Source organism: Miniopterus natalensis, chromosome 6, assembly GCF_054644295.1.
Source record: "Miniopterus natalensis isolate mMinNat1 chromosome 6, mMinNat1.hap1, whole genome shotgun sequence".
NCBI classification, from domain to species: Eukaryota; Metazoa; Chordata; class Mammalia; order Chiroptera; family Miniopteridae; genus Miniopterus; species Miniopterus natalensis.
The window spans coordinates 9275143-9298127 of NC_142086.1; the positions used below are offsets into that span (position 1 = coordinate 9275143).

The 22985-nt window shown below is 44.5% G+C and overlaps 1 protein-coding gene across 2 annotated transcripts in view; it reads right to left on the reverse strand.

Annotated features, from left to right (window-relative positions):
• Window positions 1–22985, reverse strand: part of WWTR1 (WW domain containing transcription regulator 1) — a 124323-nt gene that overhangs the window by 39299 nt on the left and 62039 nt on the right. For both annotated transcript variants that reach the window (XM_087818079.1, XM_087818080.1), the window contains exon 3: window positions 11683–11819. In XM_087818079.1, the coding sequence (XP_087674205.1) occupies window positions 11683–11819 (137 nt within the window). The remainder of the gene's footprint in view (window positions 1–11682; window positions 11820–22985) is intronic.

Genomic DNA, 22985 nt, shown 5'->3' on the forward strand with positions numbered 1-22985 from the left:
GTACATACATGTGTCAATCATTATATGTTGTACACCTAAAACAAAAGTAATATTATATTTCAAATATATCTCAATTTTTTTAAAAGGGGGGTGTCTCATTTTCAAAACCAGAGAGCCTGGGAATGGTGGACAAAGAGCTGCCCTCCGGGACCGGCTGGGATGGTCTTTCCGAAGAAACAGCTCTGCACGGCTGGGTCACAAGACCCGGGACTGGAGAACTGCAAGTTTCCTTGGAGGGAACCCGGGCTCCAAGAGAGTGCGTTGACCCTAAAGCTTGAGGCCCTGTGGTGAAGGGGCCTCACTTCCCAGGGTCACAGCTGAAGAAACTGCTCCATGTTGGCATCTTAATAGAAGGAAAAACGAACGAGCGAAGGAGGGCAGAGTTGCAGCTAGAGGGGGAACCGGCGAATGCAAACATCGGCAGCATGCTCCAGGAAGGAATGTCCCAGGCCAAAGCCACCCAATTTCATACAGTTTGGACCCTGGGGCTCCCTCAAATCGCAGGGGGAAAGTTGTGTGCTTAAAACTAGAGACAGAGGAGAGGGCTCAAGCAAAGAGACAAGTGGGGTGTCAGAGGAGCACCCCTCGTTCGCAGGGTCCCAGGCAGCACCCACAGAAAACAGCCCACACGATGGAGCAAGGCGTCCAGAAACCTCCCAGGTGCAGCTGCCGGAGCACCCACCTCACTAGGATGAGATGATTCATTTCCATCTGGGGAGAAGTTTTAGCTCCATTCTAATAAGTTCAGGCATCGCGGCCGTTGATAAGGGTGCAAAGGGAATATTTTTCTTGATAGTTAAAATGTGAGCTTTGAAGCAGCTAAATGAAAATCTTGGGAGCCAGGACTAAATCAGCCACATTAAAAATTGTTTTATTTTTTCCAGCTCTGCAAATATTTAACTCTTGGCAAAACTGAAAACTCACGACTCTCTCTTCACTGGTGTCTGAGAAATATAACACTGGAAAGGAAAAGGCCGAAAATAATATGGAATGAAATGCACGACACGCAGCACTGGGAAGCCAGGGAACTTCAAATGCAACTTCCATTTATGGCTTAGTCAAAAACATATGGATACGCAAGCTGAAAGCAGACCTAGTGGGAAAGCTAGGTGCCTGGTTAAAAATACACTTTTTGAGGCAACCTTAAATCTTGTTTTGTAAAGGAAAGTAGCACCCCAAACAAATCCCTCCCCCCAACACACACACACACACACAGTGCATCTGCAAACAATTACTTGTTTAGTTCCATAAAAGTGAACCATGTCAAAATTGTATTTTTAAAGGAATAATTCTATTTTTACTAACATTCCAAAGAAACTGGAAAAAATGAGGGGGTTAAAGGGAGGTACAAAAACCTATGTACAAAAATTTTACTGCAACATCATTCATAATGAAAAAAAATAGAATCCGCTTATATGTCTCTCAGTTAGAAGAACTAGTTAAATAAATTACGGTAGAGTCACATAATAGAATATTATACAGCCATTGACATGATATAATGATTTATAAACAGAAATCTTCCCAAGTCCATTCATAACTTAAAAAACAAAGAAATCAAACAATGAGAGTCTAATTTGTACCTATCAGAATTATAAAGACTAAACAGTACAGTCATGGACCTTACTGGTCAGAACAGGGGAAGGAAGCACTTTGACTCACTGCTGGTAGGAGTGTAAATTGGTATAACCATTCTGGAGGGAAGTGGAAAATCTCTTACAACTTCAAATGCACATAATCCACCCATGAAAATTATCCTCTACATAAACAGCATATGGCACAAGGACTTACATGTAGGGATGAACATCGTACCATTTTTTAAAATAATTTTAATTGATTTTTAGAGAGAGAGGAAAGGAGAGGGATAGATAGATGATAGATAGACAGACAGACAGACAGACGATGAAAGAAAGAAGAAAGAAAGAAAGAAAGAAAGAAAGAAAGAAAGAAAGAAAGAAAGAAAGAAAGAAAGAAAGAAAGAAAGAAAGAAAGAAAGAAAGAAAGAAAGAAAGAAAGAAAGGAAAGAGAGAGAGAGAAAGAAAGAGAAAGGAAGGAAGGAAGGAAGGAAGGAAGGAAGGAAGGAAGGAAGGAAGGAAGGAAGGAAGGAAGGAAGGAAGGAAGGAAGGAAGGAAGGAAGAAAGAAAGAAAGAAAGAAAGAAAGAAAGAAAGAAAGAAAGAAAGAAAGAAAGAGAAGAAAGAGAGAAAGAGAGAAAGAGAGAAAGAGAGAAAGAGAGAAAGAGAGAAAGATGAGAGAGAAACATCATTGATCTGCTGCCTCCTGCACACACACACACACACACACACACACACACGGGACTGAGCCTGCAACTTGAGCATGTGGCCTGACTGGGAATCAAACCAGTGACCTCTTAGTTCCTGGGTCGAAGCTCAACCACTGAGCCATGCCAGAAAGGCTGTAGCATTTTTAATAATAGCTAACAATCAGAAAAGAACTTAAAAATCTAGCATAGGGGACAGGTTAAGTAATTATGGTACATCAATAGATTGAAATATTATATATTGCTGACAAAACCTAATACATCTAGAAGTTCTGATTTAGAAAGTTCTCTAAGATATATGAAGCGTTAAGAAGAAATATATCCAAGCATGCATGAGTGGGTGCGGAGTATTTCTAGAATACTCACTCGGGGAGCTGGTAGCAGTCGTTTCTCTGGGGAGGAGAGACAGGCTGAGGGTTCTAGTGTGAAGGAGGCTTATTTGTCATGAATACCCTTTGGAACTGTTTGGATTTTTTGCCATGTTTGTGCTACTTTTCCAATAAAAACAGCAAATCAAAAAATATTGCAGGAAAATAGTTAATGAAATGGAAAGATGCTCACGATATGTGAGCGGGAGAAAAAGAACGTAGAGGATTTTCCAACCTTTTTTGTTTAACGTTTGTATTGGAAAAAGACAAATATATGAGAAACTGATAGTGTGATTCTCAATGGTCAGATTATAGTGTTTTATATGGTCTCGTTTTTGTGCTGATCAGCATTTTCTACAGTGACCAAACAGTAATTACATAACGTGAGGAGGGGGTTCCTTCAATCTTGCTGCCTCAAATACGCTGAGGATCTACTTTTTTCTAAAAGCAAGAAGGGGGGTGGTCTCCTCTCTTCAGCACTTAATGAGAACAGACTATGAAGGCTTTTGTTTTCCTGGCTTCTTTTATGGTATTATTTTGCTGACTCCATCACAGAGAATTACTCCGAGCCGAGCGTGGCGGAACAGCTGTCCCTGACCACCAGCAACTGCAAGACACCGGGGGTAAATTTAGATTTCCAGAAAAGACCAGGGCCATCTTCCGGCTGGTCCGGGCGGGGAGGCGGTCACATACAGGCGGGCCAGCATCCCGGGGGCCCCCAAAGGGGAGATCAAAGAAAAGTGCCCGAATGGCACTCGGCACTTATCAGTCTGGTGCAAGTGTCTGACCGACAAACCATCCCAGAGCACCCTTGCCTCAAAAAAAGGCAAAAAAGGCCACAGCAAGGAAGCTCCCCGGGCGCACACTGGAAGTCGGCCGGCAGATAGGCCTAAAACTGTCAGAATTACCTTTAAAACTCTCCACAGGGGCCCACGGCTTGGTGAAGAGACCAGACTCCATCAAAAATAAATTAAAAAAGAAAGCAGTGCACACGAAGAAGGGCCTAAGGAGAAGTCTGGCCCCCTCGCCCTCCGTCCTAAAGGCTCTGGTCTCCTTGGGGCTCGGGCGCCCTGGGGACTTTAGGTGGCAGAGGCGGGACTTTCCAGCCACCTGTCAGGAAGCCACGCTCGGGGCAGCTCACACACGCACCCTGCGAATCAGACAACGCAGTTCAATGATCTGAATCCCAAACAGCAGCGTTTCACTGAGTTTCTGAAGTGGACTTGGCATGGCTGGGGTCAAAACTTCATGGAAAGTGGCGTCGGCATTCACGTGCCCAGCGCTCTGTGTGCACTCACACGCACACGTGCCAGAGTGCCAAATGCCGATGCCACAGTGAATGTCGATTTTGGACAAAGAGGTCAGTCACCAAGTTGGTGAGCATCCTGGAGTTGTCTTCGGGTAACTGGGCTTAAAGACTAAATATCTGAGTCGGGTTTTGGCCTTGCTGACGAGGGCATGCCCCAGCCTCGGGACTAAGACTCAGCTCTCCTGTGGGCCCTACCTGGCTGCCGGCGGGCATCTGGGGCATGGAAACGGCAGCCGTTCCCGGGCCGCCCCGCACTGCCTGAAGCGGGATTTCTAGGGGTGCGGCCCAGGCAGTGCTCCCCGCGGCACCCACCACTGTCCTTCGTGGAGCGATCAGACTGCTGGATGCCGAAGGTGTGTGTCTGACAAATGCCCCGCGGGATACAGCTAGTGCCGGACCTGGGCCCCGCATGGAGAAACACTGACCTTAGAGACTAGGGAATCCTTGCTGGCCACAGCTGGACTAGGCCACCTGCCCAAGCTCGACCATTCAAGCTTCTGCCCATATTGCTCATGGGGGCTGGGGGGGCTGGGGGTACAGGGGCTAGAGCCTCCCTCCCAACACCGCACCCTCCTCTCCCACCATAAAAACCACACCAAGCAGTTCTCTATTTTTTTCTCCTAGCTACATTAAAAGCGATATAACCACATTACAGAAAAAAATAAAGGGAATCACTCCCAATCTAAAAGTTTTACTATAATCAGGCTATTAATGTTTAAAAATAAATTTGTTCTACAAAATGGTGCACCTGTGCCACATAATGTCCTTGGCTAGGGGCTAGAAATACACAGCTGGAAGGCAAAATCTTGTGAGAAGAGAATCTGAGTCTTTTTAAAAAATAAAATTATAATCATAGCATAAGCAATTCTGCCTGCTTTATGAAATGAGACTGACAAAGTTTTCTATGTGCCACATAGTCCTTACAACTATTATTTTAATGGTAAAAAATATATTTATTTTTGTATTATAAGCATTTAATGAGAGGGGGGCTACATTATAAATAACACATCTTTGTGTACAGGTTTCCAAAGTGTTCATCTAGCATACAATGTAGGTTTTTTATCTGGAAGAATATGTTCTTGGGAAAATTGTGGCATCAAACAGTTTTCATGGATCTTGAGATTTCTTATCGAACAGGAGATTTCCTACCTAAATTCCTCAATTTCACATAATAAAATCTACAAGTTTCTTGCCGGTTCGATCCCTGGTCAGGGCACATACAGGATTTAACCAATGAATGCGTAAATAAGTAAGTGGAAGAACAAATCGATGTTTGTCTCCCTCTCTCTCTCCTCCCTCAGTTGATAATTTGTTTTCAGCACTCATTTCACAAATTCCTTAAAATCTTTCAAAGAAAGGAAAGGTAATGAATCTCCTTTTGGAAAACTCCAAGAGCAGTCTTCAATAATGCTGACTAAATAGAGTAAATGTTAATAGTTGGCTTCCTCCGAATCGATCTAAGAAGAAATTATAATATTTTCTATAGAGTTTAGAAAACTGTACCTTCTTTTTCTAATCAAGAAAAAAAAACCAAAAACGCTTTTACACCTGAAACTAATACAAAATAATATTTAATATAAACTGTAATTGAAAAATAAAATTAAAAAACAAAAACCCTCTTTTTTCTGGAAGTGTTTCCCCTTTTCCCATGCCCATGAGTCTTCCTTCCCTTCCATAAACACTCACTTTCCACCACCCCGATCCTACCAATGGTCCATCACCTCCACCCTCCCCCATAAAGTCTGGAGGCTGCCAGTTTTTCTCTGGGTTTGTATGTGTGTGCTAGTGCACTTTAGGCTAATTTATCCTGCAGAAACCACAAAGTTCAAAAAGTTTTGAGAATGTCAGAGCTGGAAAAAACACAGGAGCCAGATGTGTCTGCCGTGAACCCACCACATAAAATTCACTAGGAAAAAAACACAGGAAAAAGAAATAGATATGCTACATAAAAATCTGACACTTAAAACTTTCAGGCTACCTTCCTACAGGCTTTAAGCAATGCTAGGCTATTCTGTTTGCTTTGGATAAAATGGTTTTGTCTCTGTTCTTCCTAGATGGAAGATGGGCCAACTCAGCAAATGAGCACAGACAAGATTTTATTTCCATCTTGTCTTAAAAAGCATGCCTTGCAAAAACAACAACAAAAAAAACACCACAACCAAAACAACATGCATATGTTTGTAATTTGAAGGACAGATGAAGACAGACCTGGATGACATGACTCTGGCCTAGGGGATGGCACCCCTTCAAAGGGGGCAGTGTGTGCGTGTGTGCACGTGCGTGCATGCATGCATGTGAGTGATATTTTTTAAATTCCTATAGCATTAAAAATACACTCTGGCTGCGCTTAGACAAAAGTTTCTAAACCCGCTAGGGCTGGCAGTCCGGCCAAGTTTTTGTACAGTCTCTATTTTTCCTGTCCTGTCTAGGAGAATACTGGCACCCCCAGGAGGGGCCTCATTCCAGCAAAGAGGCCATTAACCTGTGACAGGAGCCCAGCACACACCGTGGTTTATGACTGTTCGGATTATCACCCAAAAGTCAAAATTGTATGTCACTTTCTCTTGGCAAAAATACGGGTGGTTTTTTTTTAAAGATTTTTTTAATTGATTTTTTTTTTTTTGAGAGAGAGAGAGAGGGAAGGAGAGGGAGGAGGAGAGAGAAACATCAATGTGAGCGAAACATCCATCGGCTGCCCCCCGCACGCCCCCTACTGGGGATTAAGCCCGCAACCTGGGCATGGGCCCCGACTGGGAATCGAACCCGTGGCCTTTCGGCGCACAGGACGACACCCATCCACCGAGCCACACCGGCCAGGGCTTGGCAAAAAACACTTTAAAACATGGGACTGTTGCCCCGGCCAGGTGGTTCAGCTGCTTGGAGCGTCACCCCGCACACAGAAAGGGGTGCGGGTCAGACTCCGGGTCAGGACGCGTGCTTAGGCTGCAGGCTGCCTCCGGGAGGGGCGGGCGCAGGAGGCGGCCGGCGGGTGTCTCTCTCCCACACTGATGGTCCCCCCCCTCTTTCTCTCCCTGAAACCAATAAACACATCCTCAGGTGAGGCCTTAAAAAACCACACGGGAGATGTTATGTTGCCACGTGACTTCAGGGCTGCTCTTCACAAGCTCCCTGTCAACGGCGTGACCGTGAAGGAGCCAGGTCACCAGCAACTGCTGTCCGGGGTTAAAGATGATTTCCGGCCCGGCCGGGCGTGGCTCAGCCGTTGAGCGTCCACCTGGGATCCAGGCGATCGGGGTTCGATTCCCGGTCAGGGCACAGGCCCGGGTTGCGGGCTCCAGCCGATCAATGACTCTCATCATTGATGTTTCTATCTCTCTCTCTCCCTCTCCTTTCCTCTCTCTGAAATCAATAAAGATGTATTTTAAAAAGATTATTTCTGTAGCGTGACAGCAAAGGTGCCCAAACGAACAAAGTGCAGGAACCGAGGCCGGGCTTTCCTGAGCCGGGAGCACACAGGCGCTTCAGTGCACGGGGGCCAGAAACGTGAGGGAAAACCAGGTTACCACGATTATATAATCGTCTGTATGCTGTTTTGTATGTTCACCATCCCAGGTCTCCTCCTGTCACCATTTGCCCCCATCCCCTCCTTCTACCTCCCCCACGGCCCTTTATCTCTGGTCACAATGAGTTTTAACAAGACACGTCTTTGGGGTCTTTCTCCAGGCCAAGTATCAGGGTGTATGGACAACCTCAATGCTCAAAACAACTTTTATGAGGCAGGTGTTCTCACTGCCACCATTTCAGAGCTGAGGGAAAGGAGACCCCGAGAGGTTAAATAACAGAAGCAACTCACGAACACCTAACCCAACAAAACTCAGTTCTGACTTCACGTTCTTCCCATTAACCACTAAACAAAAAGGTCCCCTGCCCTCCACCCCACCCCCGTCACCTCCCTAACAGCCCGATCTCTTCAGTAGGCTCCATCTTCCTCCAGCCCATTGCTCTGTATATTATAATAGGGCCTGTGTAGAGTCTTTGGGCTTTTTTCTATTTCATTTTTTTAACTCCTTCAAAAATTTAGTGGTTATTAATAGTAATTAATCATACCAACAATCCACTCAAAAGATTTAAGATATGTGTTTAAAAATATATATGTTATAAAAAAATTTTTTTAAATATCAACTTTCACAAGTATAGTAGTTTTCCACCTTCACTGTGTTATATGAAAGCGAGGATTACAAATTGTCGGCCTCAGTGGTAATCTCTCCTCTTCAGTCTCAAGTCCTCCAACGACTCCTTTCCCCTTCCATTTACTGGGTATCTCTGGGGGCTCAGACTCAGAGGTCACTAATCTGCTCAAAGATAATCAAACTGGACAGAACCTGACAGACAACATAACTTGGCAAATGTGAAAACAAAAACTTCAGTTAAAAACTGGACAAAACTGGCAATGGTTATTTGAAAAAAGTACAAAAACATTTTTTTTTACATTTTCCCCTGCAGAGTATTTCATTTCACTCAAGCATTTGAAAAGTCTGTCCATTTAGACACACAACGCATCTGCCATCCCGTAGCGAGGTGCAATTTCACCAGATGCTGAGGCAGCCTGACAAGGTACGCCCCATGTTTACAAAGTCACCCCAAACAAGCCACATTTCAGAAGGGCAGGGAGACACTAAAACCTTTCCACCAGAGGGCGCTATCCTCACTGACAGTAATACGGTGTTCCTAATTTAAAGCACATCACGCACTCTAACCAGCCCCAAAGAAATCTTTTTTCCCTTCAGGGTTTTTGTAATAAAGAATGAAACTGTCTTCAAACCTAACATTCTATAATTAAATAAAACATAAAGCTTTCTTTCCACAAAGAAAAATGGTGATAAGAATAAACCCTTACTTACAGCACGGATCTAAGCACTTCACACATATAAACTCATATAATCACCTTATGCTAACCTGATACTATAAAAATAATCCTCATTTTACATACGGGGAAACTGAGGCACAATTAAGTAACTTAACAGTCACCAAGCTAGTAATGGGCAGAGCCAGGATTCAAATTCTGACAGTCTGATCCCCAGGTCTATGTACCTAATCTATAGAAAAACATAGAATCCCAATAAAAGGAGATTTACTGATGACTGTATTGATCTATGCCACTGATTATATCGCAGCTAGAGAAATACATAAAATTAGCTTATGAATGGTACGGTCTCTATAATCTGACAGTAATGTTATTAACTGTATTTTGACGTCATTTTCACACATACATAAATACTGCCCAGTGAAGGGGACATACCACTTAAGTTCACCTATTTGTCAGCTACATTCCCTGAAAAGAGCAAACTTCTAGATTTAAGAATTAGGAGGAGGAGGACCGTATGATCTGGTAAAAGGTAAAAAGAAAAAAAATGCAGTGGATGTAAAACAGAATAGAAATCTTAAATCATATTCAAAATGTTGATTTTCATATACGTACATATATATGTGCATATATGCTAGTGTATGTGACATAGGTATATTATATGTAATATATACAAACACCGGTATATACCTATTATTTCTAAAATAACAATAATAAAATACCACATTCTAAATCTTAAAAACCAGGAGAAGAATCTGCTCTTTATATTTTTATTGATTGATAATAAAGAGTATGAAAAATACAGGCAGACTTTTAGCTTAAAATAAAATATTCTGAGTAAATCATTTGTTATTAAGACCACATTGTGACTCTAAGTTGTCCCCGTCTTTGGCGCTTACTTTGCATTCCTCAGTGTATTTCCATCTACGGGACACATCTGTGATTGTCTATAGGCTAGCAGCACACTTTGTAATGGGCAAATACTCAAATGTTATTGGAAAAACCCCAGAATACGTGCCCTGAGAAATTTACCGCCCCAGTTTATTTGAAATCCGGAAAGTAGGGTATTTTATTCAACCACAGGTAAGCTTATTTCAGACATTCAGATTACAATTTCTTTAGATGTCCTTTACCAGCAATGGAGCTTTTTATGTGTATGTGTGTGTGCGTGTGAGTGTAGGCATTGTTTCCTACTTGTTGCACAATTTAAAAAAATTAACGATAGTGTTTTATGTACTAGCAACACACTAGTATCTATCAGCTGGGGGCTGGTTAAATAAAATAATTATAGCATACCAACGTGCTGAGCTATTAGGCAATTTTTCTAAAGAATGAGGCCGCTCTCTATGTACAGACATCGAAGCGGGAAAGGCAAGGTGCAGAACAGTGGGTAAAGCATGCTAGCCTTTGCATGTGACTGAAAACCCTGGCTGAGCCCGTGGAAGGCACAGCGCAATGGAGATCAGAGAAGACTCAGCTTTCTGAACATCTCTTTGAAAGGGTGTTTGAATTTTTTCAGCCAGGTCCATAAAAGGTTTTTTCCAATTATAATGATTATAAAGTTAAGGATAACACTTTATAATCAGTTTTTAGAATTTTTAGTGAAAAGTAAATGGTTAAACAAACTCTGAAACTATTCTAATGCTACCTAATGTGTGGTTTCTTTACTGCACTTGCACCTGCTTTCTACGTGAGCCTTTATATGCTGGGGACAGTGACTCACCATGGCTGGTAGAAGCATTTATACCATCTTCCTTGACCTGCCCTTTACTCAAGTAACACAGTGGAGGTTATTCCAAGTCGTTTGCTTTTCGGATATATTTTACATCTGCAAGCTTTAAAATGGTAGGTCCAAACTCCCTGGAAGAACAGTCCATATATTTACTTGAAGCTGACTTGGGTCTACTTAAGTTCACGCTCACACTGGCTAAGCCACAGTATGAGAGAAGAGTGTCCAGGAAAAGGGCTTCCGTTCCTGCCAATCCAACATGAGCTTTTTCCTCTAAACTTAACTGTTCTGTGTATAAAGCCGTATCTAGACATTTGATCTTAAATGGAAATGTTATCTGAAAATGGTATCATCTTTTAGAAAACTTTAAGAATGGCCGTCTTATTTTTAGCCTTTGGGGGGAGGGGAGATTGGCTACAACAAAAGCTGACTAGTTCTGTTGCTATAGTTTAGTAATTCACATCTTGGTTCTCTCTGCTGGGCAGTATTTTAGTTTTTGAAGTAAAGGCAATTAGCGGAAAATAACCTCTTCCAAGTCTAAAATCATACTTAAAGACTCTAAGTGAAATGACGTAAGTCAACTATCCCAGGGAGGTAAGGGAGAAGCCACCTGCAGGTCATGCCATGATTCAATGCGTTCGAAGATCAAACCAACCTCAGCCCAAACTCCAGCTCTGCTACCCACAAGCTGGGACTCTGAGCAAGTTTCCCATCTATAAACGGGAATGCTGTCACTTCTTGCAGGACTGTTGTGAGAATTTAATGAGATAAAGCAAGAAAACACCTACCCTGGTATCAGTCATACATTATGCAAAAAAAAAGAGGGGAAGGAAAGGAAAGGGATTCGAGACCAGGATGTACCCTTTGGTGGTCTTCAGGGACCAAAGTCACAGAAAGGGGCTGCGTGCCCTCCTCACTTTAGTCCAGATGAAGACAGGAGGCCTGCATGATTTTTCAAAGAACTTCGATAAAGGCGTTGGAGGGGAGGCTGGGCCTGCAGTGTAAACCCCAGGTCGCCTGGCGTGACCTGCAGCGAACAGGCCAAGGAAAGCAGGCGAAGGCGGCTGCAGGTGATGCAGCCGGGGACAGGCGAGGATGCTCTCGGGGTGCACCGGCGGGCCCCGAGGCGGACACCGCGCTCAACTCCGACCCCCTCCGACCCGAGCGTGGCTTACCGAGATTCGGCTGGGACACGGCCATGGACCTCTGGGGCACTGGCGAGGAAGTGGCGGCAGGGTGGAGGCTCATGTGATTCAGGGGCTGAGTCATCACCTTCCTAGGGTCTTGCCATGTGGTGATTTTTTCTATGTGACTAAAGGAAGGAAAACAATTACCTTTTTAATTGTCAACATCATCCTCATCATCACCAATAACAGCACAACAGGCCCATGACTTTGGCTTTTCTTCCCTTAGGGCTTGCTTCTGAGCAGATGACACACTGTAATTGTTTTAACCCAAGGGCAGGTCACTTACCCTCCATTCCAATGGGGCCACACCGGGGAGTCTGCAGTGACTCTCTGCAGACATGAGCCCATCACTTACCTGTCCCAGTCGCCCCTCTTAAGGTTTTCTGCCTTACTGGGGACAGACACGTCCCCGCATACCCCCCCACAGCCCAAGGAGCCTGCATGCCCAGCTCCTCAGGGACTTCATCGCCTCTCCAGATGCAGGGCCACCAGCCCTCCCACACTCTGGAGGCTCATATAATTGACGTAATGAGGACACCTCCGCCTGTCCTCAGCCAAAGACAGGGCCTTGAAACCAACCTCATAACAATGACAGTACTGAGCCCTGACTAAGGGCGAGGCACCGAGGTCCATGTAGGTATAACGCCTAACCCCTCGAGAGGCTTGGGTTCTACCATGCAAGGTAACGACCAGGCAGCTGAGGACCAAAGGTGCAGGAAGGCGGGCGAGCGCCAGGTCCTGGAGACACCTAGACGCTGGGGCATGAAGGCTCTGAGGGAAACACGATAAAACTGGGTCATACACAACTGCCAACATTCGGTATTATGTCTGACTCAGAGAAAGTAGCACAGCAATCGTCTGCCCAGTTTCCGATCTGTCCTTAGAAGGATGGACGGGACCTCGGCTCTGCCTGCCTCCAGTCCCCATCACAAGCCATTCTGAGTGCCGTCTATAAACCCTGTGCCACTTCACGGGCCCCGTCTTTTTTTGAGAGGTTATCACATTTGTCTTTTAAAGGTGAGCATAATCATCTGGTGCCGCCACCTTGTTTTAGAAAATGTATCAGAGATCCTTCTAGATTTATCAAAGACAGAAAACTGATAGCAGGAACAGAATATGCCAGCCCTTTGTTCTAGGTCTTACGATTGACTGGACTCTCTCAAACCAACTGGCAATGCCAACCCCCAGGCACTACTGACCCTCCTAGATCCTCAGGAAAAGGGGAAAGATTGCTCTTGGTTAAACACGCCTGAATCATAAACAGCAATAGTGTCCTTTGGAAACCGCTATTACCATTATTAACTGAAGTTGTATTTGTCTTTTGCTTCTGTTTCCTCATATTTAAATGCTGCCACTACCCTGCTAAAATTCCTCTTCAGGTTTCTCCATCCCAGAGTGGAAGTTACTGCCTTGGGGAACTCATCCATGGCCTGGACTGAAAACTTGGAGGTGTCCCAAGAATACCTTTAAGTGAGCTGAAAAAAGGGGTGTGGGGGTCAGCCTCGGTAAAAAAGGCAAATTAAGTTCAACTGCTGAGCTTCACTACTGTAGGAGCCATCAGCAGTCTTAAAAAATTATCCATAATGAAGCGAGAGGAATAAAATCGAAGAAACAAAACTATCTTGTTAAGCCCCAGCTGGGTGGCTCAGTTAGCTGGATCATCCCACACACCACAAGGTCACTGGTTCGATTCCCAGTCAGGCCACGTACCTAGCTTGTGGGTTCGATCCCCAGTCTGAGCGAGTGTGGGAGGCAACTGATTGATGTTTCTCTCACATGGATGTTTCCCTCTCTCTCCATCTCCCCTCCCTTCCTCGTGCTCTAAAATCAGCTTTTAAAAAATAATATCCTGGGGTGAGAATTCAAAACAAAACAAAACAAAACACTATCTTGTTAAGAAGAAAAAAAAACACACAATAGAGGGGGAAGAGACTGAACTAGAGAGATCAGAATCAATTACCGAAGCATAAAAAAATATGAAAAAGAAACAATGGTCTTACTTACACCTTCATTTTAACAACTGTAATTCTGTTGAAAGCTTTCATAAAGTACTTCTGTCAACTTTTGGTTCTGTAGAAACACAGAGCCAGCCTCAGGGGGTTTATAAAAGGCCTTCAAAGTGAGAGAGCCATTGATGAGGAAGTCAAAGTTAAGTAATTTGCTTTAGCAAAGTAATTAGAGCTAAGAAATCCTTTGACTAACTATTTGTTCAGGACTATATATACTATTAAAACTTGTTTCCCAAGGTAGGCAGGTTCTGAATGAATACTTTCCACTACGGTACCAGAGGGGAAGAAGCACTCTCTCGATCCGGAGCCCTTCTTAGACCCGCTGACACCATGAATATTGATCTGGGCAAGAACCAGTGTGAGCACAGCCCAGGGGAGACGGAGCGATTTACATGGAAAGGCAGCAGACATGTGAGGACACGGCTGCGGTCACTCGGCTACAGTCAGTAGTAGGAACACAGGAGCCAGACTGGCACATTCCCCAAATGCGGGTCCCCCATTCTGCCATTCTGGACAAGTGGGCTGTGAGTCAACAGCATTGTAAAAACTATGTTTGGTGCCAGGTGGGTACTTGAAATATTGGAGGGGGGGGGCACTTTGTAAAGTGTATGATTGTCTAACCACTATGTATACCTGAAACTAATACAAAATAATGTTGACCGTAAACTGTAATTGAAAAATAAAATAAATTTTAAAAATAAAAAAACAAGTGGCTTCGGATCTGGGGAGAGCAGTAAGACCCATACTCCAGTGGTACATGAGCCCAGCTTGCCTAAGAACTGCCACCGAGGCTAGCGAGCCTCCATCCCCAGGGGACAGACCGCAGGGCTTTCTGGCCAGAGGACACTCTGGCTGTCATTCCGATAGGTCTGACCCCAAAGATGTACAACTCGGCCATGGCTTCAAGTCCCAGAACTCCCCCAGGACCGTGGGAGCCTCCACAGCCCACCCTTCAAACTCTACACCCAGCCAAGGCTTTTGAAGGAGTTTTGTTCCCAGAGGATTTGTTAATTAAAAGTGTCACTCACAGTATTTCCCAAGGACTCGAGTACAAGAGGGAGCTCTTTTTAAGTGAGCAGTTCTCATTGCTCTGACCCAACTGAGAAGAAAGCCACTCCAATTCCGGGCCTCTGCAGATGGTCAGGGCACCAGCTCTGCCTGCCCCAAGGCTCAGCTTCTACGATGAGGTCCAGGGTGGCTCCCAGTCTGAATGCCAAATGCAAGGGCACTACCCACAAGAACTTAATACATTGCTGATGATTTGATCTGAAAACTAAATTCTCCTATTGTTCAAATCACTTAGCGCCCCTCATCCCATTCTCAAACGTAGGACTTGCCACTCGGTCTTCCATGTTGCTGTCTCATCTGGGCTCCCTCTCTGAGTTACTGAGTCATTTCCTTTCTCACATTTCTCCGTGTAACCTTACTGCTTGCCAGGGCCCACAGTTTAGCTAGATTAATCCCCACTTCCCTGCTACTCCCACCTCCTTCCTGATTTCACTCCCTTGCTGAATCTACTGCAAGAAAATATCTGTGCCACCTTTAAAAGTCTAATTTCTCTCCCAAATACATATATATATATGTATATGAAAAACAAAAAAGATTAAAAAAAAACAAACTTTTATGTTGATATATGCAATGGCTCACCGGTGCTTCCCCCCCACACACCCCTTATCTAAACTCTTCTGTACTTTCCAGGTTTTTAACGGTGGACTATCTATTGTTTTCACAACCAGTAAAAACAAAAAACTCATGAAGGCACAAAAAGACAAGAAGGAAGATGATGCAGATCTGTCTTCGTGTGGCCAAGTAAGAAGGGAAATGGAATCAATTACCGGGCCCCATGTTGTTTATAAAGACAAGAGAACCAGTTCCTAAGGGAAAGAAAAACTGACTCCACCCCCCACTGGAAAAAAAAAAAAAGGTTTTTTCTGCCCTAGGTGACAAAAAAATGGCTGCAGGGTGTCACTGAGGCCCTGGGCGTGTGTGGAAAAGGTGTCCATTAACAAAAAATAATGGGGTGGTCTTTCCCTGTCCCTTTGAGGGTCCCTCTGACCACTGCTTCCCAGACTGCCTTCTTTCAGTTGCAGAGAGAGCTAAACCAATCCTCGCCTCCAACACCGTCAGGAGCAGGTGCTCCGAGAGCCGTCCAGGTCTGGGAAGAGCTTCAGCTCCCAGGACCTTCAGTTACTCGGGGGGGGGGGCAGAAAGGTGGGCAGTTCTCTGGGAAGATATTTGTCTGGAAATGGTAGCTTATGAGAAACTGTGTTGTGTGAAATAATTTTTCTTTCCACCCTCTTGATGTTCTTCAATAGAAACAAACTTAAAAAGCCATTTTATTTATTAAGGAAATTCTGTTTAGAGTTAAGTGTCTTTGAAACCAGCGGGGGAGGGGCGGCATGCCCACCATCCCAGTCACCATCCCCTCTGGGCCTGGCCCCTCCATCAGCCTGCAGGGGATCGTGAATTTAGTCCCATTTCCTCCAAGGCTCCTGAACAACCCTTCACCTAGATGACCAGGAAGGCCTCCAGGCTTCCCTTCCTCCCGTCTTTCTGGTTTTCTTCCACCCTACCTGAGTAGTACTTTGACTTCAGGGGCAATGGGGACCAAGGGCCCAGGAGTGATTCGGATCCAGACAGCCAGCCTCCTGTGAGACTCTGTGGGCTCTGGAAAGACCACAGTCCTGGGGTCACACATACCTGAGTTTTAATGCTAGCTCTTACCTTGTGTGACCTGAGTAAATCATTTAACCCATCCTAGTCTCAGTACCTGTATCCACGAGAGTAGGTAAAAAATAAAAATAAATAACAGACACACTGGTTCCTTGTTGTGAAGGTAAAACAGGTCTGTTCTGGGAAACTACAGACTTGGGGACCAGTTCACAGGGCTTCCCTCAGCAGTGAACACATGGAGGGCAGCCACAGCCACAGCCTTCCCGAGGCCAGCAACGGTTCAAATTTATTCAACAAGCAGGGACACACTATACCTATTGTGCGAGATGTACTAGGTAAGTATAAAAAGGAAAAGCATTTTGTAAATATAAAACCCTGACTAACAGCAGAACCATTAAAGGCAAAGATAAAATCTTATCTGTAAAACTAGAATCAACCGGCTTCTCATAGCCCAGGAAAAAGCCTGGTGTTTTGGATGAATTTACCCTCCAGTTCATGACCTATTACACCAGCTTTATGGAAGGAAGCCACATAACAAAGACTCTGAAATAGAGTGGGCCTATGCAATACATTTTGTATTGCTGGAAGCATATGAAGATACAAAAATAGGAATGATTACGAGTACTTAATTTTGAAAGAATTTAGGGTCCTTAGCAACATAAGCTGCTTGCTTATTTCCATGGGCAAAGATTTCACCTTCAAATATAAGCCTGTTTACCCCCCATCATCTCCCCTCTCACTTTTTTTTTTTTAACATGTCTTTATTGATTTCAGAGAGGGGAAAGGAGTGGGAAAGAGAGAGAGGTAGGAAGATCAATGAGAGTCATTGACCGGCTGCCTCCTGCATGCCCCCCACTGGGGATGGAGCCCCCAACCCAGGCATGTGCCCTGACCAGGAATCGAACCGCGATCTCCTGGATAACAGGTCGATGTCCAACCGCTGAGCCATTCTAGCTGGGCCCCTCTCACTTCTTTAATATGTTAGTTTCACATTAGTGTCAGACATTACTCAGGGCTCCCTACCAACAGAGCTGTTAGGACAAGACTTGGAAGCAGCCTCTAACCTGCCTCTTCTTTTCCACCACCCCCTAGCTAGGAGTTAGAGAACCACGCCAAGGAGATGGGAAGTTAAAGGCAGCCTGGGTCATACAACCAAGGCTGACTGCTTCAAAACTCAATTCACATTCAGTACCACTCGGCTTCATCCTCTGACAACCCCAGTTTCTTCTCAACCTCTCCCTTCACTCTTTTTCGGGGGTGCTGATATCCCAAATGACCCTATGGGGCAGAGCAAAGTGTTCTGCCCATAGCAGACATCTGAAAAGCAATATTGCTGCAATCCCCATAATATTCACAGGCCCGATTCAAGGCATGAGTAAATTATCTGATGTTAAAATCAGACACTAAAAACCTTTTTGATTTACTATGCCAAATCACCACCCTCTTGATATTATAACCAAAGTACATACACTGAAGATTATTTGCTTAAAAACTACTAAGTGAAATAGCTTTGCAACTTGTTTGTTGTGAACCGGTTAGATTAAATCCATCAGTGTTAAAAATGAAAACTGAAACAGACTTGCATGAAGTTGGTAATTTCCCAGGTAGGGCTGGCCAAGTAAATTTGACCCATGTCCGCAGACAACAAGCACTGTGCCAGTGCTTAATCCTGGACCACATGGCAGGAAGTGTTGCCCAAGACTCACATGAAAGTTGTGAAATTTTCCCCAATTAAAATTAAAATACAGCCCTAGCTGGTCTGGCTCAGTGGTTAGAGCACTGGCCTGTGGACTGAAGGATCCCCAGGCTCGACTCCCGGTCAAGGGCACGTACCTCGGTTATAGGCTCAATCCCCAGCCCAGAGAGGGACAAGTGTGGGAGGCAACCAATCAATGTGTCTCTCCCACATTAATGTTTCTCTCTCTTTCTCTCTCTGAAAAGCAATGGAAAAAATATCCTCGAGTGAGGATTAAAAAATAAATAAAATACAAATATGCAAAAGCTAGTTTGCCTTTTTGTTGTATTTCAGGGATAAATGCTGCCTGTGTTTCAATTAAATTAAACATGCTAGCAGTGTGTTCTTATTTAATTTTCCTAGGAAAGACACATCATACCTTACTCATATCTTGCATTTCTATGAGTGGCACCTTCTGTTTTGTTTACGTTTTTCCCAGACCGACACAAGAGGTGGGTCTTAACCACAAGACCAAAGACAGCTGGCACCCACAGTCACTAATTCTCCCAGGCCCAGATGCACATTCTTTCTCCAGATAGTTCCTCTGCTGTCACCCAAACCAGAACACGGGAGAGCTGGTCACCGTGGTGCCCCATCGCCGGGGCAGCTCACGGCCCACATGTAAACTGGCAACCCCACCTGATTAGTAGCCATCCAGTATATTGTTCCCCTCTGCTTAACCCTATCAGCTCAGCTGGAAAATGGGGAGTCTGCTTTTGAACTTGGATACACTGACAATCAGAAAGAGAATGCTGGCTCTTCACCTGGCAGAAGAGCTAATGTCCCGTTTTATTTCTAAAGCCATCAATCTCCTTCCCATGTTGTCATCCTTAAAATTATCACCCCAAAGCAGCTTTTGAAGCACTATACTTGGTTACAATTCTTTTTCTGTTCTGCCCAAATCCTAAACAACACCGTCTCTTGCTAGTCCAATGCATAGGAATAAAAGCTACAAAGAGGTAAAAGTCAGGCTGCAAATGTACAAGGCTGACACATCCATTAGCAAAACATTCATACCATTCACAGATTAAGTCCCGAAGCTATACAGACCGATTCCCTCACGCCCTTCCACACAGGTGACTCTCACATCAGAGGCCTGTTGGATGAAAAGCTCATCCTTCTTTGAAAACCACAAGGAATTTATAGTTAAAAGGTTCCGGTCAGATTTTCACTTAGGCAGCTCATCAAACATAGCTGCCGTCTATGACACACAAATAATAACTCGCATATAAAGAGGGGGCTTTTTAGGATCCCTTAATAAAAGATGATACAAAACCAGCGGCATTATTTTGGTGCATGCTTCCGGTCTCCACCATTCACTTGCCAATTCAAAAAATTTCAGAGTTCTCAGGAATTTCGAATGAATGGCAGGGATTGTATTTTTAACTCCCAGGCCCTAATCCTCGACTTCCATGGCAGCCGTGCCAAGAAGCCTCCACTTGTTTAAATTAGCAGCAGCGTGAAAGGCTGCGAGCACTTCCGCCGCTGCCAGCTGTGCGGATCCGTCTGCTCCAGCCGAGCCCCTCGGGCGCCGGGCGCGGGCTTTCCGCGGACTCACTGCTGAGCTGGCAGCCGGGCCGAGCTGAGTCAGGCCGGCCCAGGTCGCCCTGGGCCCAGTGCGAGCCGCCTGAGACTGTCAGAGCCGCAGGAACTGCGGGGGTTATTTACCAGCACTTTGTCCCTGGGGTGGAAAAGCAGGGGACGCTATGAGTGCGCCACACTTCTGCAGAAAACCGCTCTGGGAAGCCAGTGACTCACCAGCACAGCCGAGGGGTGACTCACCGACCCTGATCTGAGGGTGAGCCACAGTTGCTGCAGCGCTAGCTAACCCATGGTGCCAGGTGAGGTCCCCCAGACCAATGTCACCCAATGTAGGCAAACACGTCGCCTCTGCAAACTGAGCTACGCTCTGGCCTAGCCTCATTTTCCTATTCCCTAGTAAAGCAAGAAGAAAAGGGACAGGCCTGCGTCTTCCATTGCGTGTTTGCCTCAGGCCAAGAGGCCTATAAAAGCTTTGTATCAAGGTCTTACTATCAACACTTGGCATTTTTTTCTCTCCTCATGTCAGGATAAAAATGCTATTAAAAGATTTACAAATCACATGCAGTTTCTTGTGTTCAATCTGAACAACAACATAAGAGTTCATTTCACTGTTTTATTATTTAAAGATATCAAGTATAAATTATGTGCTTGGTATGTTTTTTTCTCACTTTCCCCCTCCCCCCCCCCCACAAATAAAAATACAGATGGAAGTGAGGAAAGTGGCGAAGAGTTGAGGCGTGTCGTGAATGGAGAAGTCAGTTATCAACATGCAGCGCAATACATTCATCCATTTATTCACTCGACGCCAATTTACAGGGGAGCTGTATCTTCCGTGGGGATTCAGTTCCAAGATCAGTTTAGGCAAATGCGGACGTGGGGAAAATTACCACTGAAAATCGTTCAAATGGCCCGTAATGTACAATCAACTAGGTTTTCTGTATATTATAGTTTTTCAGTATATCCATCATAGCCAGTTCCTTCTAGGGTCAGGGCACGGTACTGTTTCTCCAGGTGAAGCGATGCTGTCCCCAAGTACTGGGATCTGCTAGATGTGCGGTGTTGAATTCACGCCACATAAACAGGCATACGGCCGGAGAGCCTTCGGTGTCCTCTGCTCCAGGATGGGTTAACAGAAGATGACCTAGCATGGGCCCTAGGAGCTGACAATCAGACTGGTGGGGAGGTAGTGACAATGAAATAATGCAGGGTGTGGGGGTTAACAGAGCCCAGACCCCACTTTCATTGTTTTTATAAGTGGACCAGGGCCTGACGTTCTACCTCGATAGCTGCATGTTAGATACACTCGCCGTATCAGCTGCGTCTGACATCTGGGAAACAGCTTTAATTTTGCGATCAATTTTTAAAAGGAGTTTGTTTTTAAGCCACTGAGCTGCTCTAAATGTTAAAATACTTTGAAAATTGTTTTTCCAGGCTCTCCGTGCCCAACACGTTTTGACATGCTGTTTTTCCAGTTGTTCTTAAATGGGACGTTGACACAATGCTTGCCTGCCCCTAAGCCACTCCAAATGTAAAATGCCTCATAGCTAAACCGCGGCTGCCCTCCTTTCTCTTTTTCCTAACGAGGCCAAGTGAATTAAGTGTCACCTGCCACAAAAAAGAAGGTAAAGCCTCCTCAAAACCAAAAATTCTTTTGGGTTAGTCTAGCTTCTCTATTCCTATGAAGAGATTCAATTCCTTTTGGTTAGTGTGGATTTTTTTTTTTAATTCTGGGAAGAGGGTGAGCTACCCTGGGCTCTGCTCATCTGGTTGTCAGTCACTTTCTGCACGTTTGAAAGACGTAACAACTGGAACTAGAGGAAAAACTGGCAGGAACCCCATGCCCAGTCTGGAGAAGACTGGGGGTGCTTTTCAGAGCCGGGGTCCTATTGGAGAATCAAAGACAAGAACTGAGGCATTAAAAGGCTTCCATGCAGAGGGGAGAGGGGTGCTGGGGACCTTGAAGATACTCACTGGGCAACGCTGCTTATGTTTCATGTTTTAAACCCACCCACAATGTGTCTTTACAAGTATTTCTTGGCATCTTTGGTTGAAAGTATCACCCAAATGAGGCAGAGTGGCAAAGTGGTTTTGAACTTTACCTTAACCGGTGAATACCAGTTAAGCATTATTTTTGTTTTGAATATTTCATCAAGTAACAAAAGTGTCAGACATACATTACAGTATAAATATTCACTCCCCTCCTTTCCCTTATGAAAGCCTATCACAACTGTTTAAAGAGATATGAGAAATTCAAATGCAAAACCCCCATTGGTACAATGAACTGCCCCCCCCCCAGTGTGGGGGGGAATAATGGTGGATATCAACTCACTGCAAAAAACTACTTAATTTCACATAGCCAGAATGGCTAAGTAATAATTGATCTAGAAACAAAAACATATTAAAATCACAAAAGAGCTAGCTACCTACCAGCCTCAGACAGCTCCTCCAACCCCCACTTTTTTTTTGCATTCTAATAATAACAACGCAAACCCAGTGTAAGAAAGAAAAAGATAAAGCTGGGATTCCTTTAGTGCTGGGTAGGTCCTCTTGGTGTGGTGAGCAGCCCCTGCCAGCCCAAGACTTTCAGCCTCACGGTCAAGTAGAAAGAGACATAAAGGAGAAAGAGATTTTGCCTCGCGGTCAGGCTGAATGCTAGAAAGACAGTATGTGAAAGCTTCCCATAGTTTTCTAACAGGAATGCTTAGGCTAATTTAGTTTTTTAATCATTTATATGGTGACAACAGGTAACCCCCCCAGTTCCCTCAAAATGTGGGGGTACAGATCAGGTTACATAAATACAAGACTTGAGGCTCTGTGACACAAGAAATGGAAAAACAAAATTCAGCCTAAAAGTACTACAGTTTTATACTAAGCATGTCTGCGCAAACTCCAGAGAGGGTTTTAGCTTTGTAAACCAGGCTGAGGTTAAAAAATGTGCTATTGCTTTAATTTTTTTATTTAACAAAGAATAGAAATATGTCTGTTTCAATTTTTGTGACTGATTCCCCTCCAAACCCAACTGTTCTTCTCTACAGCGGGTATTAACTGTCATATAAAATATGCAGCTACGTTCGTGTATGTAACTTTTACCTTGACGCGATTTTAAACTTACAGGGAACTTGCAAGAATATACAAGGTACTTCCATCTACCGAGTCGCTGACTGTCATATACTTTTTTTTCAAACTGCTTCTAACTACAGAGCAGCACTAGAATAATCACCTGCTGTTCTACGGTTCCTCAGGGATGGTAACACTTTGGCGGATCACTTTTCTAACTTTAAAGAGAACCTTATTCTGTAATGTATGCAAGATAAAGAAATTTGATGAAAAAG